Source organism: Mirounga angustirostris, unplaced genomic scaffold (assembly GCF_029215605.1).
Source record: "Mirounga angustirostris isolate CCGP_5_RB_7025 unplaced genomic scaffold, mMirAng1.0.hap1 SCAF_6, whole genome shotgun sequence".
NCBI lineage: Eukaryota > Metazoa > Chordata > Mammalia > Carnivora > Phocidae > Mirounga > Mirounga angustirostris.
In genome coordinates this window covers 38131841-38151762 of record NW_026991714.1, presented here as the reverse complement: position 1 = coordinate 38151762, position 19922 = coordinate 38131841, and the positions used below count along the sequence as shown (strand labels likewise).

The 19922-nt window shown below is 39.1% G+C and overlaps 2 protein-coding genes across 17 annotated transcripts in view; one reads left to right on the top strand and one right to left on the bottom strand.

Moving 5' to 3' along the window:
* RPS6KC1 (ribosomal protein S6 kinase C1) overlaps window positions 1-1932 on the bottom strand; it is a 344999-nt gene extending 343067 nt beyond the window's left edge. For all 15 annotated transcript variants that reach the window (XR_010412288.1, XM_045877211.3, XM_054507978.2 and 12 more), the window contains exon 1: window positions 1686-1932. Coding sequence is in view for 14 of the 15 variants with exons in the window: in XM_045877211.3 (XP_045733167.2) it covers window positions 1686-1790 (105 nt within the window). In the remaining variant the exon portion in view is untranslated. The remainder of the gene's footprint in view (window positions 1-1685) is intronic.
* Window positions 1933-2002: 70 nt separating this feature from the next.
* Window positions 2003-19922, top strand: part of ANGEL2 (angel homolog 2) — a 41515-nt gene continuing 23595 nt past the window's right edge. Inside the window, exon 1 of one of the 2 annotated variants that reach the window (XM_045877202.3) lies at window positions 2003-2170. In XM_045877202.3, coding sequence (XP_045733158.1) covers window positions 2142-2170 — 29 coding nt within the window. In that variant the 5' untranslated portion in view covers window positions 2003-2141. The remainder of the gene's footprint in view (window positions 2171-19922) is intronic. The other variant, XM_064594171.1, reaches the window with a different exon arrangement.

Genomic DNA, 19922 nt, shown 5'->3' with positions numbered 1-19922 from the left:
CTTTCTTCAGCCTTGTATTCCTCATAGCACTTAGTGCCTGGAACTAAACATTTATTGGGTGTGCTGCCTAGAATGGGAAGGAAAACATTCAACAATATTTTTTTCAACACTGTGTGCCATACATTGTCGTAGGTGATATAAAAGGAAACAAATACCAATGATAGAGACCTACTGTAAATCTACTAAGAGACACAGACATGTAAATAGATTAAGCATAAGGGATGAATTAGGGTGCTATGAAGGGAACACTATGTATATTGAAGATTGTTCTAATTCCATAAAGATTGTTAGGAAACTAAGTCTAGATTTTGAAGGGCCCAATAACTAGAAAGGTTTCAAGAGTGGTATAATAAGGGTCCCTTAACTGTAATCTGAAAAAATTTCTTAATCTGAAACTAACACTCCCATCCTATGTAACAACCTTACTTCCACAGCAGGCGGAGTAACAAATTTCACTCAATTCTCTGTATAACCCTCTGAGATAACCAAGCCTGGTCTTATCTTTAAACAAATTTGCTCCTCCCATCTTCTCACATGACTGAATTGTGGGCCATTTCCATAAAATATGTACCACTTTCATGCCCCAAATTGTTTATCTAAATATACCTAACCTTTAAGGTTCTTCTCAAATTCTACTTCCTGAGCTCTCTGACACACAGGACTATGCCATCCTCCAAATGTATGTTGCACTATTACTACTATCTGTACCTCTCTTCTTTAACAACTAATGACAATGATAAAATTAATTCTTAACTTTTTATATAACTTGGAATTAAGCAGAACTCGTCTCAAATCCTAAATGTGCACCTGCCTTATGATGTAAAGTTAGTCAAGTTATGAAACTTCCTTGAACCTCAGTTTCTTCATCATTAAAATTAGGATTCAGTTGGGCAATATGTACAACATGCCTAATATACCCACATACTCATACATACATACGTCACAAACATTCCGACTTATTTTTGTTATTCTTTTCCAAGAAGGGAGATGCAAACTCTCTTTAAAACTCAAGGCAAAAGCAATAAAACATGAACAAAGTGGGTACTAAAAATTGGTTAGTTGATGTAAAGGAGCCTCACACCTTTTAAATACGCCCTCAAAACAACTCACACAAGACACTCCCAGAAGAATTTCTCCTATGTCTCCTACTACTGCAAATTATGAAAATCCCAGGCAGGCAAAAAGACACAGCCAAACAGACGGCCTAGGCTGGTGACTACAGTGACATCCTTCTCAAGAGTCTGTCTGCCTCACTACAAACCTGACACTGTATAAAAGATCAAGGGAAGAAATATCGTTTATTACATAAATCAAATAATACATGCATTAGTTTTTCGATCTACACTATCCCGGAGAAGCAAGCAAAACCATTTCTGCTGATTTCAGCCTCAGAAGAGAAAGTACTACTGGGAAAGGGTCTGAATCATCAATTTAAAACCACCAACGCCTGCCCCACCCTGGAATGAAGGCACTACCGCGACCTTCTATAGCACAGTCTCGACATTCAACACTCAGCCCCTACCCCAGTCTTCCAGAAGTCCCCACCTCCGACGCATGGCCGGCACTGGGCGCACCCAGTCCCATCCCAGGCTCTGACCCAGGGCCAGGTACCCCCACACAGGGTCCATACCCTAGTCCCTCACGCCCCAACTCTGGTTCTACGCCCGACCGACACCGGTACTCACCCGGGCGGTGACCTTATACACCGTGTAGCCCCTTGGATGTCGCTGGGGCTCGGTGACAGTGTAGAAACGGGCCAGGTCGGCACCCCGCTCCCGGGGAGAGGTCATCCTCCTGCCGCCTCTGCCGCCGCCGCCGCCGCCGGGCGGGGACCATCAGCGCAACCCGGCGCCGCCGCGGTCCGGGATCCCCAAACAGCAGCGAAGCGGCGAGGGGGCGGTGGCTCCACGGCGGCCCTTCGCGGCGCGGCTCTGCTTCCGGCTCGGCAGAGAAGCTTCCGGGTCAGGCCGCTGCCAGCGACCTGGGGGAGGGGAGGCTCCACGCTAGAAGCTGACCCGCATCCCGGCGTGGGCCTGGCAAATGGACAAGGATCAAGTGGTCGCACGGCACTCTCGTCACTGCGGAAGCTGAGACTTCTCCGCTAAGTCTCTGTGCGCTAGCTCCGACACCTTCTAGATGTTATGAGCGCTGTTAGAGCCAGGACACGCAGGTGAGACCTCGGCGCTCCACACGCTCGCCCAGCGCAGCCCGTGTACAAACTTACATGGAGTCGTGAAGGGATGGCATCTTCTTTCCTTCCTTACTCACGGCCTATCATTTTAAATACCCACAGCAACACCTGAACTCTGGCAGACACAACCGTTCCTTCTTTCTTTTTTTTTTTTTTTTTTTAAAGATTTTATTTTTTTTTTTATTTATTCATGAGAGACAGAGAGAGAGACAGAGGCAGAGGGAGAAGCAGGCTCCCCGCGGAGCAGGGAGCCCGATGCGGGACTCGATCCCAGGACCCTGGGATCGTGACCTGAGCCGAAGGCAGACGCTTAACCGACTGAGCCACCCAGGTGTCCCCCGTTCCTTCTTTCTAAGACAAATCCCGTCCACCTGTGCACCTGTCTTTCGACCTCCACAACAGCCTTCAACCCTGTATCACTCTTAAAATGCATCCCCTCGGATTCTTGGGCGCCTGGGTGGCTCAGTTGGTTAAGCGACTGCCTTCGGCTCAGGTCATGATCCTGGAGTCCCGGGATCGAGTCCCGCATCGGGCTCCCTGCTCGGCGGGGAGTCTGCTTCTGCCTCTGACCCTCCCCCCTCTCATGTGCTCTCTCTCATTCTGTCTCAAATAAATAAATAAAATCTTTAAAAATAAAAAAAAATAAAAAATAAAATAAAATGCATCCCCTCGGATTCTAAAAGCTGGAACCTGCGTCTAACTGGGAAAAAAAAAAAATCACACGACCTCTGAAAGCTACTATGAAGAGAGAGTTTCCATTCAGATGGTTGCTATCCCGTGTTTGGCAATTCCTTTACCTTTCCTTGATCAGGAATTTCGCATTTCCCATAACATTCGTTCCAAGTCTTCGCCATTTTCCTCAGTTCTCTGTTCCTCTTAGTGTTGCCCCTCGACCGTTTCTCTCCGCCCTCTTGGAGGGGAAGGAGGGAGGAGCCCTTAGTACAAACACCTTCATCTCACATACCTATTCTGATATGAGATGTAGACATATCCCTTCCTCATTTTTTAAAACTGATCACTCTGCCTGTGTGCTGAAACCCATCCCCTTTGGCAGACCTAAAGACATTGTTCCATCAGGGACATCTAAACTCTGCTTTCGGTACCTTTAAGCTCTTCCTCACCACTGACTCCTTTTTCCTAACCTGCATATGCCTGAATCTATCATTCATTAAACCTGATTTCACATACTTTGTGCCAGACATCATGCTCAGTAGGCATTGGAGTTACAAAGAGAGTCCCTGCTGTCAAGTACTATCTAGTAGGAAAAAAACAGAATAATTAAAACATACTGTTATAAGTACCATGACAAATGTATTTATGGAGTGCTGTAGAGCACATCATACTCAGAATGGAGGGTTTTCTGATAGAGGGGAAACTATATTTGAATCTTGAAAGAGAGATAGGAATTACCAGGCTGAGATGAGGGTAAAGGACATCATCACAGTTGCCTTTTTTCCTCCTCCTTTCTTTCTCCTTCCCCTCATTATCAAGATTGCTTAAATTGTTTTTAAAGTAATCTGCCTCGGGGGCGCCCGGGTGGCTCAGTTGGTTCAGCATTTGACTTCAGCTCAGGTTCATGATCTCAGGGTCCTGGGATCAAGCCCTGCATCAGGTTTTGCACTCAGCAGGGAGTCCGCTTGTCCCTCTCCCTTTGCCCCTTCCTGCTTATGCTTTCTCTCTCTCTCTCAAATAAATACATAAGAAATCTTTTTTAAAATAATCTGCATCAGTATTCACACATTTATACATTCATGAATATCACACATTAATTATCATACTCACTTCAATCTGCCCTCACTACTACACTCCTACTATGAAACTACTTTGAAAAAATTTCTAATGACCAATATTTTCAGAATTTGAACACTTCTGACCATTTCCACCTTTTCAGAAGTCCTCTATGTCCTTAGTATATGAGTCAGCATTCTCTTTGCTTTTTTTACACTCTGAATCATTCACTCCTTTTCAGTCTCCTTTGCTGATTTCTCCTCCTTTTAGGAAGATTTAGTGTTCCTTCTGTTCAGGATTTTGCCTTTGATCCTTTGTTCTTTATTCCCGTTGACTTACACATCTATATCCCCAGGCATGTCTCTCTTCTAGAATTTGACTCATGTTACCTACATCTTTACCTGTATGTCCAATTACCACTGAAAACAGAACAGACTAAAATCTGAACTTTTATTTTCCTCATGAGCCTGTTCCTATCTCAATGACTGATTTTATTCTCCACTTAGTTACATTAGCCAAGTATCTGGGAACCATGCTTAGCAACTTTCTCTCCCACGTTCTCCAAATTTGTTTGATTCAGCAATGGCCATTGGTTAAAGCTAAAAGAATGGAAACAGTATTCATAAGACTTAAGGAGACATATTACCAAGAAAAGAGAGATAAGACTTAATAACAAAGAGTTCAATGAATCAAGAAGGTATAACAATTTTAAATGTGCATGTGCCTAATAACAACTTAAAAGTGTAAAAAACAAAAGCCATTGTTCTGTCTGTTCTACAGTAATTAATGAAACAAGTAGACAAATAAATTAGTAAGGATTTGAAGACCGGAAAAGTCTATCAACCAACTCCACCTGATTGACATTTACAGAACACTCCACTCAATAGTGGCAGAACATATTTGTTTCAAGTGCACACAAGACATTCATCAAGTCAGAACATACCCTGGGCTATAAAATAACTGTCACAAATTTTAAAAGACCACTATAAGTCATATGTGCTCTGTGGCCTCTGGGAATTAAATAAAAGCTAATAACAGAAAAGTACCTGTAAAATTCATGAATTCTTAGAAAGTAAATAACATAATTCTAAAAACCCATGGGTTAAAGCCCATGACAACAGACCTTTAAAAATATTTGAAATTGAATGAAAATTGGAACATAACATACCAGAAAATTTGTGGGACACAGCTAAAACAGTGTTTAGAGGTAAATTTATAGCCTTTAAAGGCCTATAGTAGAAAAGAAGAAAGGTCATGAATCAATGATCTAAGCTTCCACCCTAAGAAATTTTAAAAAGATGATTAATATAAACCCAAAAAGAGCATGAGGAAGAAAAAAATAAAGAAGAACTCTAAAATAGAAAAGAGAAAGGCAATGGTGAACAATCAATAAAACCAAAATCTGATTCTTTAGGGGAAAAGTCTAGAAAATTTATAAACTTCTAGCCAAAGGGCTCAAGAAAAAAGAAAAACAGGGGTGCCTGGGTGGCTCAGTTGGTTAAGCATCTGCCTTCAGCTCAGGTCATGATTCCAGGGTTCTGGGATCAAGCCCCATATCGGACTCTGCTCAGCGGGGAGCCTGCTTCTCCCTCTCCCTCTACCTGCAGCTCCCTCTGCTTGTGCTCTCTCTCTCTCTCTGTCAAATGAATAAGTAAAAATCTGTTTAAAAAAAGAGAGAGAGAGAGAAAAGACAAAACAAATTATAGGTATCAAGAATGAAAAAAATACATCACAACATATCCTATAGTCATTAAAAGGAAAATGATTTCTGTAAAGAGCTGTATGCTAATAAATTTGATGACTTACATGAAATAAATGAATTTATTAAAATACACAAACTACCAAAGTTCATTAAAAAATAAAAAGAAAGGGGCGCCTGGTGGCTCAGTCATTAAGTGTCTGCCTTCGGCTCAGGTTATGGCTCCAGGGTCCTGGGATCGAGCCCCCGCATTGGGCTCCCTGCTCAACAGGAAGTCTGCTTCTCCCTCTCCCTCTCCCCTGCTTGTGTTCCCTCTCTCGCTGTGTCTCGCTCTGTCAAATAAATAAATAAAATCTTTAAAAAAAGAATAAAAAGATAACTTGAATAGCCCTATCTCTATCAAAGAACTTGAATTCTTCATTCAAAACAAAGAAAACTCCAAGCCAATGTAATTCAGTGGTGAATTCTACTAAGCATTTAAGGAAAAGAGAATATCAGTTCTACCAAAACTCATCCAAAAATAGGACAGGGAACATTTACCACTTATTTTGTGAAGTCAGCTTTACCCTGAAACAAAAACATTTCAAAAAAGAATACTGTAGGGGCACCTGGGTGGCTCAGTCAGTTAAGTGTCTGCCTTCAGCTCAGGTCATGATCCCAGGGTCCTGGGATTGAGTCCTGCATCAGACTCCTTGCTTGGCAGGGAGCCTGCTTCTCCCTCTGTCTTTTGCTCCCCCTGCTTGTGTTCTCTCTCTTTCTCTGACAAATGGATAAATAAAATCTTAAAAAAAAAAAATTTAAGGTATATAGTTAGAAAAGGAAGAAATAAATTTGCCTTTATTTGCAAAGGCCATGATCGCTACATTGAAAATCCTGAGGAATCCACAAAAAACTAATAGAACTAATAAGTAAATTTAGCAAAATCACAGGATTCAAAGTAAATATAGGAAAAGTCATTTATTTCTCTATTCTAGCAACAAAAAATGGAAAACTCAAAGGTAAAACCTTTTATGCTAAATTTAACAAAATGTGTACAAGACTACACAAAATGGAAAACATTGCTAACTGAAATTAAGAGAAAAACAAAATAAATGGAGAGAATATACTGTGTTCATGGGTTGGAAGATTCCGTATTGTTAATATGTCAGACCTCCTAAAAATGATCTAAGGCTTCAGTGCAATCCCAGTTAAAATCTCAGCAGTCTTTCTAGTAGAAATTGAAAAGCTCACTCTAAAATTTAGATAGATAAGCAAAAGACCTAGAACATCCAAAACAACTTTGAAAAAGAAAACAGTTGGAGAACTCACACTGCCTGATTTTAAGACTTACTATAAAGCTACAGTTATCAAAATAGTGTGGTATTGGCATAAGGATAAACATATCGATCAGAGAATGGAATAGAGGCTTCAGAAATAAATCCACACACAAATGACCCATTTGATTTTTGACAACACATCAATGTAATTCAATGGGAGAAAGGATAGTTTTTCAACAAAAGATGCCGGGAAATTTGGACATCCATATGCAAAATTAAAGAGAAAGAAAGGAAAGAAAGAATAACAGGACCTCAACAATTACCTTGCATCATTTACAAATAGCAACTTAATGTGGATGATTGCCATAAATGTAAAACCTAAAACTATAGAAGTTCTAGAAGGAAACAGAAAAGAATCTTTGTAACTTTGGATTAAACAAATGATTCTTAGGAAACAAAATGTCTGAATTATAAAAGAAAAAAATTGATAAATTGGACTCCATCAAAATTAAAAATTTCTTCACTATGAAAGATGTCATTAAGGAATGAAAACAAGCCACAGACTGGGGAAAATATTTACAAAACATTTATCTGATAATGGGTTTGTATCCCAAATACATAAAGAGCTTCTACAATTCAATAGTAAAAGAGAACCAATTCAGTTGTTTTAATATGCAAGAGAATTAAATGTACATTTCAGCAAAAATGATACACAGAGGGCAAATAAGCACATGTTTTTACCTCCTCCATCTTTAAGGAAATAGCTATTAAAACCACAATGAGGGAAATGGTGGAGTAAGGAACTCAAAAAGTCCACTGTTCCATATAAGCAATGAAAAAAGCTGGCAAAAACTTTCAGAATCAACTCTTTTGGAACTCTGAAAACTAACCAAAAGCTTGCAGCAACCCAGGGAGCATTTATTCAAGAAAAACAGCTAAATCTCTAGGAACAGCAAGCTCTCTAACATTTTTTTTGTGTGTGTCTATTTAAAGTAATCTCTACACCCAATGTGGAGCTCAAACTCACAACCCAAAAATCACCTAGGTGCCCCAAGCTTTCTAACATTTTAACTTAACCTAGTCCCGTCCACTACTTTTCAACTCGGGTATTTTGTAAAATAATGGCCTACTTTCCTGGTACCAGTACCAGAGGGAGCAAGAGGCCTGATTCTCATAGAATAGCAATTACTTCTTTTGACCCATCTAGTGGCTTCCTGGACGATGGGCTCAAAAGGCTTGTCTTTATCTCAGCTAACTTGGCCCAGTGGTAAAGCCACTCTCCAGGGGGTATTTGTCAAAAACATTTATAGGCCAGTGTTTTAATCATTTGCCACCAGGCAATTGATAGGTGTTGAGCAAATAAGAGACTGCCCAAAAAGCTTGACAGGAAAGGCTGGACAATGAGAAGGTTTGAGGAAAAGGACCTTGAAAAGCTCCAGGGAATCTAGAAAATCATGCACATAACTGGAACTGTGTACATTCCCTAAGAAGGCCCTAAGCTCTCATTTCTGGCTGACCTTGCAAAAGCAAGAAAAGAAAGCTAAGACAGAGTTGTAAATTCCTGAGAATTGAGGGTGTATCCCAACATAGAAACATAGCCCCACTACAAAGACTGGGAGATTTTTTTTTTATTTCCAGGCATTTAAGAAAATCTGTGTTTAATCATTAGCTGACCACTAAGCTAATAGAACAGAGACTTCAGTGGCCACACACAACAAATAATAGACTTTAAAAATTAGTACAGTTACTAAACAACAACTATAAAGTATAATAATGAACTCTGGGGAGGGAAGAGAATCTGATTTCCAGAGTTGTAACATAATATTCAAAATTCCAGTTTTCAACAAAAAATTCTAAAGCAACCTAGAGGTGCCTAGCTGGCATGCTGGTGCCTAGCATGCTCACTCGGTGGAGCGTGCTATTCTTGATCTCGGGGTTGTGGGCTCGAGCCCCACATTGGGTGTAGAGATTGCTTAAAAATAAAAGCTTAAAATTATAAGGCATCCTAAAAAACAAGAAAGTATGAGCGCCTGGGTGGCTCAGTCGGTAAAGCGGCTGCCTTCGGCTCAGGTCATGATCCCAGGGTCCTGGGATCGAGCCCCGCATCAGGCTCCATGCTCAGCGGGAAGCCTGCTTCTCCCTCTCCCACTCCCCTTACTTGTGTTTCCTCTCTCCTGTCTCTCTCTCTGTCAAATAAATAAAATCTTTAAAAATATAAAAAATAAAAATAAATTAAAAAAAAAAACAAGAAAGTATGGCCCATACACAGGAGAAAAAAAGCAATCAATAAAAATAAAAACCATGTCTATGAGGAAGCCCAAATGTTCTTTGCTAGACAAAGATTTAAATCAGGGGCGCCTGGGTGGCTCAGTCGTTAAGTGTCTGCCTTTGGCTCAGGTCATGATCCCAGGGTCTTGGGATTGAGCCCCGCATCAGGCTCCATGCTCAGCAGGAAGCCTGCTTCTCCCTCTCCCACTCCCCCTGCACAATTGTGTTCCCTCTCTCGCTGTGTCTCTCTGTCAAATAAATAAATAAAATCTTTAAAAAAAAAAAGATGTAGGGGCACCTGGGTAGCTCAGTTGGTTAAGCGACTGCCTTCGGCTCAGGTCATGATCCTGGAGTCCCGGGATTGAGTCCCGCATCAGGCTCCCTGCTCGGCAGGGAGTCTGCTTCTCCCTCTGACCCTCCTCCCTCTCATGCTCTCTGTCTCTCATTCTCTCTGTCTCAAATAAATAAATAAAATCTTTAAAAAAAAAAAAAAGATGTAAATCAGCTATTTTAGGGGTACCTGAATGGCTCATTCAGTTAAGCATCTGCCTTTGGCTCAGGTCGTGATCCCGGAGTCCTGGGATCGAGCCCCACATTGGGCTCTAGTCCCACATTGGGCTTCAGTTCCACATCGGGCTCCCTGCTCAGCAGGAAGCCTGCTTCTCCCTCTCCCTCTGCCCCTCCCCACCCTGCTCGTGCTCTCTCTCTCTCTCTCTTTCTCTCTGTCACTCTCTGTCTCTCTCAAATAAATAAAATCTTTAATAAATAAGCTATTTTAAATATGTTCAAATTGCTAAAGAAAACTTAGTCTAAACTGACCACAGCCAAAACCAAAACTGACTCAAAAAGAAAGAGAAAATCTGAATAGACCTATAATAAGTAATGATACTGAATTGGTAATTTAAAAACTTCAACAAAATAAAAACCCAGGATCAGATGGCTTCACTGGTGAATTCTACCAAATGTTTAAAAAAGATTTAACACAAATGTTTCTTAAACTCATTCAAAAAGTAAAAGATGGATGAATACTTACTAACTCATTTTATGAGGTATCTGGATACCAAAGCGAAAGACATCACAAGAATGGAAAACTGCAGACCAATATCTCTTATGAACATATGCAAACATCTTCAACTAAACGCTAGCAAAGCAAATCCCACAGCATATTGAAAATTTTAAATACCATGACCAAATGGGATAAATCCCAAAAATGCAAGGTAGGTTTAACATATGAAAATAAATCAATGTGATGGACCATAATAATGGAATAAAGGGAAAAAATACATGATTATTTCAATAAATGCAGAAAAGTATTTGACAAAATCCAACACCCTTTCATGAACAAATTAGAAATAGAAGGTAAATTCCTCAACCTGACAAAGGACATTGATGGAAAATTCATAGCTAATATCATATTCAATAGTGAAAACTGAGAGTTTTCTCCCTAAAGTCAGTAACAAGACAAGTATACTCTTTCCACATCTGTTCTACATTGTACTGGAATTTCTAGCCAGGGCAATTAGACAAGATAAGAAACTAAAAGTATCCAGATTATAAAGACAGAAGTAAAGCTCTTTATTTGCAGGTGACATGATCTCATATTTAGAAAATTCTAAAGAATACACAACAAAAAAACAAATAAAATAACTTAGAGCTAATAAACAAGTTCAGCAAAATTGCAGGATATAAGATCAACATACAATAATCAATTTTATTTCTAGACGGTAGTGATGAACAATCTGAAAATGAGATTAAGAAAATAATTCTATATATAATATCATTAAAAATAAAATATTTGGGGATAAGTTTAACCAAGGAAATGCAAGGCTTGTACACTGAAAACACTAAAACATTGCTGAGAGAAATTTAAGAAGACCTAAATAGATAAAAAGTCATCCCATGTTCATGGATTGGAATATTTTTAATATGGCAATACTCCCCAAATTGACCTATAGATTCAATGTAATCCCTGTTAAAATTGTAATTGCTTTTTTTCCCCAGAAATAGACAAGCTGTTCCTAAAATTCGTGTGAAATGCAAAAGCTTTGAATAGCCAAAACAATCTTAAAAAAACAAAGTTGAAGGACTCACATGTCCTGATTTCAAAACTTACTACAAACCTATAGTTATCACAGCAGTGGCATAAAGATAAACATAAATGGAATAAAGAGTTGAGAATTCAGAAATATGCCAGTACATTACAGTCAAATGATTTCAGCAAGGATTCCAAAACCATTCAATGTCTTGGGAGATGGAGGGGGGATGGGGTAGTGGCAGATAGTCTTTTCAACAAGTGGTATTAGAAAAATGATATCCACATGAAAAAGAATTAATCTGGACTCCTACCTAACACTATATACCAAAATTAACTCAAAAGGTATCAAAGACTTAAATGTAGGAACTGAAACTATAAAACTCTTAGAAGGACACATAGGTGTGTATAACTTTGTGACCTTGGATTAGGAAATGGTTTCTTAGCTATGACACTAAAACACAAGCAACCAAACTAAAAATAAATAAATTGCATTAAAATTAAATGTTTTGTGCATCAAAGGACACTATGAAGAAAGTGAAAAGAGAACACACAGAATGGGAGAAATTATATGCAAATCATGTATCTGAGAGGGTCTAGTATCCAGAATAATCCAACTCAACAATAAAGAACAAATAACCCCATTTAAAAATAAGCAAAGGATCTGAATACACATTTCTTCAAATTAGATATACAAATGACTAATAAGCACATGAAATGATGCATCATTAGTCATTAGGAAATGCATATCAAAACCACAATCAGATAAAACTTCACACCCATGAGGATGGTGATATGAGTTGAATTGTGTCCTCCCCAAAATCCGTATGTTGAAGTTCTAACCTCTGTTACCTCAGAATGTAACTGTATTTGGAGGAAGGGCCTTAAAACATGGCAATTAAGGTTAAGTGAGATAATGGGTGGGTCCTAATTTAATATGACTCGTGTTTTCATATGAGGAGATTAAGACCACACAGAGGAGAGGCGCATTGGTGGTACAGTCGGTTGAGTATCCCACTCTTGGTTTCAGCTCAGGTCAGGATCTCAGGGTCATGGGATTGAGCCCCATGTCAGGCTCTGTGCTCAGCATGGAGTCTGCTTGGGACTTTTTCTCCTTCTCCCTCTCCCTTTGCCCCTCCATGCCCCATGTTCGAACATGTTCACTCGCTCTCAAATAAATGGATAAATTTTTGAAAAAAAAAAAAAGACACACAGAAGAAAAACCGTTGAAGACACAGAGAGATGGCCATTTACAAGCCGAAGAGAGGGGCCCTCAGAAGAAACTAACTCTGCCAACACCTTGATGTACTTCTAGCCTCCAGAACTGTACAAAAATAAATTTCTATTGTTCAAGCCACCCAGTCTGTGGTACTTTGTTATGTTAGCCCTAGCAAACTAATACAGAGTGCTTCTTTTAAAAGTAGACAATAATAAGTATTAGTGAAGATGTGGAGTAACTTGACCCTCATACATGCTGGTGAGAATTTAAAATGATGCAGCTCCTGTGGAAAAAATTTTTGCAATTTTCTCAAAAACTTAAACATAGGGTTACCATATGACCCAGCAATTCCACTCCTAACTATATGCGCAAGAGAACTGAAAATATGTCCACACAAAACTTGCACATGAATGTTAATAGCAATATTATACACAATAGCCAAAAAGTAGAAATAACCCAAGTGTCCATTAACTGATGAAAAGACAGACAAAATATGGTTTATCCAATACAATGGAGTATTATTCAGCCATAAAAAGGAGTGAAGTACTGATACTACAACATGGATGAACCTTGAAAACATTATGCTATGTGAAAGAAACCAGACAGAAAATCTGAATATTGCATGATTTCATTTATATGAAGTGTCCAGAATAGAAAAATTTGTGAAGACAGAAAGGAAATTAGTGTTAACAGGGGATAGAGGGAGAAAGGGGATGAGGAAACTGAGAGGTATGGGGTTTCTTTTAGGGGTGATGGAAATGTCCTGAAATTAGTGGTAATGATTATAAAACCTTGCAAATAGTCTAAAACCCACTGAATTATATACTTATATGGTTAAAATGGTGAGTTTTATGTTATATGAATTTTATCTTAATTACTTTTAAAAACTGCATTGAGGGCACCTGGGTGGCTCAGTTGGTTAAGCGTCTGCCTTCAGCTCAGGCCATGATCCCAGGGTCCTGGGATCGAGCCCCACATCAGGCTCCCTGCTCCGCGGGAAGCCTGCGTCTCCCTCTCTCACTCCCTCTGCTTGTGTTCCATCTCTCACTGTGTCTCTCCCTGTCAAATAAATAAATAAAATTAAAAAAAAAAAAACTACATTGAGATATCACCTTCCAACTAAAACAATAGCTAAAATTTTAAAGACTGACACTGCCCAGTGTTGACAGGGACAGGAGCAACTGAAACTTTCATAAATTGCCACTGGGAATTCAAACTGATACAGACATGCTGGAAAACAATTTGGCAGTTTCTTATAAAGTTAAGCATACACTTACTATATATCCCAGCAATCTCACCCCAAGGTATTTTACCCAAGAGAAATGAATACACATATCCATATGAAGACCTACATGTGAATATTTATAGCAGCTTTATTTATAATAGCTCCCAAATGGAAACAACCCAAATGTCCACTTAAAAGATGGTCGTCCCAAGATAACTAAAGGTAAAAATACTGATAATAGGTGTTTCATTCCCGGATATATATACCCAAGAAAAGTGAGTGGGTATATCCAGTAAAAAAAAGACACACATAAGAAAGTTTGTAGATTATTCAGAAGGTCCCAAAATTTGCCAGAACCCAAGTGTCGATTATCAGTAAAATGGATGTTAAATGTGGAATAAAATCATACTATGAAATTTATACAGCAGTTAGAAAGACTGAACTCCTGCTACATGTGTCAACAAGGATGAATGTACACACATAATGTTGAGCAGAAGAAACCAGACATAAGAGTACATACTCTACAATTCCATTCATATGAAACCCAAAAACAACTAAAACTATTCTATGGTGATAGAAGTCAGAATAGTGTCTATCCCCAGAGGGTGGAGGTGGGGGGTGAAAGATAAACAATGAGTATTGCCTGAGAAGCACATGAGAGGCTCTTCTGGGACACTGGAAATTTCACGATCTGGTTAGCAGTTACATAAGTATATACACATGAAAACATTTATCAAGCTGAACATTTAAGAATTATGTATTTTGTGTGTATGTTGTACCCAATTAGTAAGTTTCTTAAACCTTTAAAGAAATAAAAACTACCCTGGTCTTCCTAGCTCCCTCCAATTCATCCTTCATAGTCCCATTAAAATTATCCATTTTAAAAAGAATATGTCATTATGTTATTCCTCTGTGGGTCTTGTTACCATGATTTTTCTGTCACGATTTTTGGGTTCATCATGTCCGGTCCCTGCTCACCTATTATCTCATTTCTCTGGGTTTCAGCCAAACCCTTTGCTATTTCACACCTCCAGATCTTCCAGCCCGCTGTTTCTTTTGAAACCCCCACCTCCCATCACCTCCAACCAGCCTTCTGGAATCAGCTCACACAAGGACTAGTTTCTCCCTGAAGCCCTCTTTCACAGCCCCCCCATTTCCCTTTCAAGGAGAATTAGGTGCTCTTTCCTCTCTGCTACTACATCTCTATTCTATATTTCTACTATAACACCTATTACAGAGTAGTGATATCTCGTTTAGGCTAATTTAAGGCTGACATGTTTTTATTCCACTACATTGTGAGCTCCTTAAAGGCAGAGGCTCTTTTTCCTTTATATTTGTATCTCCAGTATCTATTGCTGTGGCATAAAGATAAGAGGTATTTGCTAAATGCATGAATTCCAAAGCTCTAAATATTTTTTTCCTGCTTAGCCAACTAAAATATGTTAAGTTACAATTATGTGGTTTTCTTCTTTGCCAAAGTCACAGACAAATAACTACTGATCTGAGCTTCTGAGTGGATGAAAGAACAAATAAATGTACCCATATTAAGCTCAGTCAAAAGCAAAGAAACTCGAGGGTTTGGTAAACTTTTGCTTCCTTGTCACAGAATTTTCTTCAGTTTCTAGGAGATTTTTTAAAATATTGTAATAACTCAAAGATTCCCTTAAATCTTTTTTTGACATCCATGATCCCAGATTTCTCAGTCTTAAGGTAACTGTTTATGAACTAAAAATGCATTAAAAAAAAAAAGTTAATACCTACCTTACACTTTGATGTTAGCCTTCACAAGGGACTCCTCCCAGCTAGATGTCTAGTTTGGGCATGTGTGGAGTCAAAATACTTGGTAAAGTCACCACCAAATAGCCATTGATTTATTCATTATTTAGACAAACAAAAAACATGGTTCATCTCTTCAAATAGGTATCAAACAACCACAGAGCGTGTTTTTGCTATTTCTTATGTGCAGCTTTCTGATGCTCTCCTCTGACGCTCCATTGCTCAGTCTCTTCATTCTCCTCTGTGTCCAAGGAACCCCAGCTGGGGTCTGCTCTTACTCCTTAATACCTTCCCAGAAAGATAACTCTAGGAGCCCTAAAACAAACCAAGCCAGGCATCAAGATCATTTGTCAGAGATGAGCTCAATTCCATAACATCCACAAATCTCTCCACTATAGGGACTCACAAGTCCGCAAAGCCCACATTCAGGACTAAGAGATGGGAATAAGAAAGGGTTTAGGGTAGAGAAGAGAGAAAGGCTAACCTGAATTTCATATCCTGATTACCAAGTTCCTATAATTGTACCTCTGTTTTAAAAGCCTGGACATCAAGAGTTCTTAATTTCATCAGCCGGTACGTTAGGAAAGAAACAAGTTCTAGCAAGGGCTGGGGTGCTGTAATGTTTTCATCAATGACTACTGCAGAATATACACTCATGGAGGAGTCCATCAGCTTTCCAGGCTAATTTACTTATTATAAGACCATTATTTAAATCTTCCCTATTTCAATTAAATCTTGAGTTTGCCACCACTCCAGTAGGCTAAGATGTAACATTAGGTTGAAAAAATGAGAAATGGTATGAAAGAAAAGGAAACATTCCACAATCATAAAGAATTAGGAAACCACTGCACCAGACTACAAGGTTCTGCAGGGGAAAGAACTATGTCACCATGACAACCTGGGATATTTTTATTGAGAGAGTTGATAGACTATACAGAAACATTTTTCAGAATTTGGAGGTTGAAAGTGATGTATAAGAACATGTGTGGGAGTTGAGAGACATTTCAAATTTGGATTTACATCTTTTTTTTTTAGCTTTTCCTTGCAAATCCACATGTGGCCAAATATTGTTTTTTAAGGGCAAAGGGGTAAAAGTCATTTTTATACCCCATATTTATATGTAAATGTTTTGCACCTTTATGTATATGTAACTTCACTAGTTAGGAAGTTTTCATTAACAAAGGTTACAAACTTTCTTTTTTTTTTTTTTTTAAAGATTTTATTTATTTATTTGTCAGAGAGATAGAGAGCACAAGCAGGGGGAGTGGCAGGCAGAGGGAGAGGGAGAAGCAGACTCCCCGCTGAGCAGGGAGCCCAACGTGGGGCTCAATCCCAGGACCGCGGGATCATGACCTGAGCCGAAGGCAGTCGCTTAACCGACTGAGCCACCCAGGCGCCCAAGGATACAAACTTTCTTGACAAGCAGGAGAAATGTACATCAATTAATAGCTCAAAATAGGGTTATTATACATTAGCATACACATCTTTGGCTTAAAAATCTGAAGGTATCAGGTGGATATTTCTCTTTTTTTTAAGGATTTATCTATTTGAGAGAGAGAGAGTGCCCGCGCGTGCACCCAATCTGGGGGAGGGGGAGAGAGAGAGAATCCTCAAGCAAACTCCTGCTGAGCACGGAGCCTGACTCAGGGCTCAATCCCAGGACCCTGAGATCATGATCTGAGCTGAAATCAAGAGTTGGATGAGCCATCCAGGTGCCCCTCAGATGGATATTTCTATTACCTATTAAATCACACTACATTACTTTTCATTTGACTTTATAACATTTTTATCTGCTATTTTTAATTTCCTTCGTCCTATTTCCCAAAGGGTCTTCATAAAGTTCTGCTATATGTGTATTATCTACTCAGTAGATGCTAGTTTACTTAACCAAGTTTATGCATTCAAGTTTATTTTGCCTACAAAGTTGATGTAAAATGGAAAAAAAACACATTTCTTCCTCTCTGTCTTATAACAGATACTTCACAGCTACCATTTTATTTAAGTTTCACAATATTTCATAGGCATTATTATCCCAATTTTAGAGGTGAAATAACTGTTATCAAGGAGATAATATATTTGCTAATTCCACAGCTAGAAGGTGTCAGGGTCTGTGTTAAAACCCAGGTCTATTTGACTCTTTGAGAGTCTTCCCATTTCCTATGTTACATTGAGTCTCAATGTCCTCATAAATCTTGAGGCACAGACTTTGCACTTATAAACAAATTGTTTCTGGACCATAATGCAATATATAATGCAATATATTTTTACTTCCAGCTAAGATACCTTGTAAGTTCTTGCTTTGAAGACATCCTCTGCTCCATGCACATAGTAATGAGACATAAAATATAAAAAGGGAAATTAAGAAACAAACAAAGAACAGTGATCATGCTCAGAACCAATATAAACCTCTCTGAGGCTCAGAACACCAAAGCTGAGGCCTGCTGGGCTCCCCATCTAGGAATTTTGTCCTGCTGGGCACGGGGATCAAAAGTCCTCCCAAGGAAGGGAAGGGATGGTTTCAGGCTCACTGCTAAAACTAGGGGCTTCTTCACCCATGAAAAAAGTTGAAAAAGGCTGCAGTGACTGCTTCCAGAGCCATTGCTTAGGGAGGCAGGAGAAAGGTGACACAGCACCAAATCTAGGACCTGGGCCAAGCTGTCCACTAGTTCAGAGACTGGATCTGTAATATCTCTTAATAGCATAACCAAGGCGCCTGGGTGGCTCAGTCATTAAGCGTCTGCCTTCGGCTCAGGTCATGATCCCAGGGTCCTGGGATCGAGCCCCGCATCGGGCTCCCTGCCCCGCAGGAAGTCTGCTTCTCCCTCTCCCACTCCCCCTGCTTGTGTTCCCTCTCTCGCTGTCTCTCTCTCTGTCAAAAAATAAATAAAATCTTAAAAAAAAAAAAATAGCATAACCAGACAAGACTAAGCCAGTAATAAAAGACCTGATTCTAGTCTGGGAGTCCCTTGGGCAAAAATGGGAGGCAACTAAGAGTTAACAAAGAGCAAGAAAGGAAAAACAAATTTCCTAATCAGGATGTCTGCATATCAAAATTCCAAAACATATAAGGAAATTCATATTCAGAACAGTGAACAACAAGAATAAAAGAGAGGAGATAAATTCATTCCAGGTGAAATGGACATGAGAATGATCTGAAAATGAGTTTTAAATAAGCATGTTTAGTATTCTCTGAGAGAGTTAAAAGAAAAAATACAAATAATTATAAAAACAAGGAGAAATAAAAAAGGTTGATGTGGAAAAGCATCTACTAGAAATGCTGGAAATAACAAAATATAGTCATTGAAATAAACACTCAACAGACAAAATACACTCTAGAGTGGTCTCAGTTGAAGAAAAAATTTAGTAAATTAATAGAACTGAGAATTCACCCAGACTTCAGCATAGAGAGACAAGATGAAAAGAAGAAGAAAGACAAGGAGGCAGACAGGAGGAGTGGTTAAGAGCAGTCAGAAGACAAAAGAATTAAAGAGGCTTTAATAGTGATCTAATAGGAATTCCAGAAAAAGATAATAGAGGAAATGGTGGAAAAACAAAATTCACAGAGATAATGGGGTCAGTATTTCTGAATTGAACAAAGTAATTAATCTTCAGAATGAAAAGTACACACAGACTACCAATCAGAATAAACAAAAACAATTCCATATATACAAAGTAGATCTCTTTTTAAAAAAAATTTTATTTAAATTCAATTTAATTAACATATACTGTATTATTAGTTTCAGAGGTAGAATTCGGTGGTTCATCAGTTGCATCCAACACCCAGGTCTCATTATTTCAAGTGCCCTCCGTAATCCCCATGGGAATGTTGATTCCTCCTGTCCTCTGGAACTAGTTGAAGGCCTTCTCTAGATGTGTCAAAGTAAAATGTTTCTGTTTCAGTCTGTTCTAGACTTTTCTTCTGTCTCCTGGCTCTGCCTTGTTGGCTGATCGAATCTGGATGTCCCAGAACAGACACTGAAATGGTCACTTCCCTGCCCAAGGATTTGAAAAACAATTTTCAAATAATTCTAAGTCTCTCTGCTGTTGTTCAAAATGTGTATTTTTAGTAGTATTTTCTCTTCTGCCACATTTCTATAGCTCTAGCCATCTCTATTTCTAGTTGCACAGTCCTTAATTACTTCAGGAGCTTCACTGTACCTCTGTTGCACTCTGAAAAGTGCCTCCACTTGTGACTTACTCCTCAGGAGGAGAGACACTCTCTGACTTCATGCCATTGCATCTCTCCATTCTCCTCTCTGCTCCAAATTCAGCCTTGGCAGTTTCAGTAAAAGAGAGAGGCAGTCTTACCCACTTTAGTTTTGGGCAGGAAGAACAATGTTCATAGATCAAGAGTAAACACAGAAACACAAAAACTCACCAGTCTGGATATTAAAGAGTTGTGCCCTTTCCCACACAGAATTCTTTTTTTTTTTTTTTTAAAGATTTTATTTATTTATTTGAGAGAGAGAGAATGAGAGAGAGCAAGCACATGAGAGGGGGGAGGGTCAGAGGGAGAAGCAGACTCCCT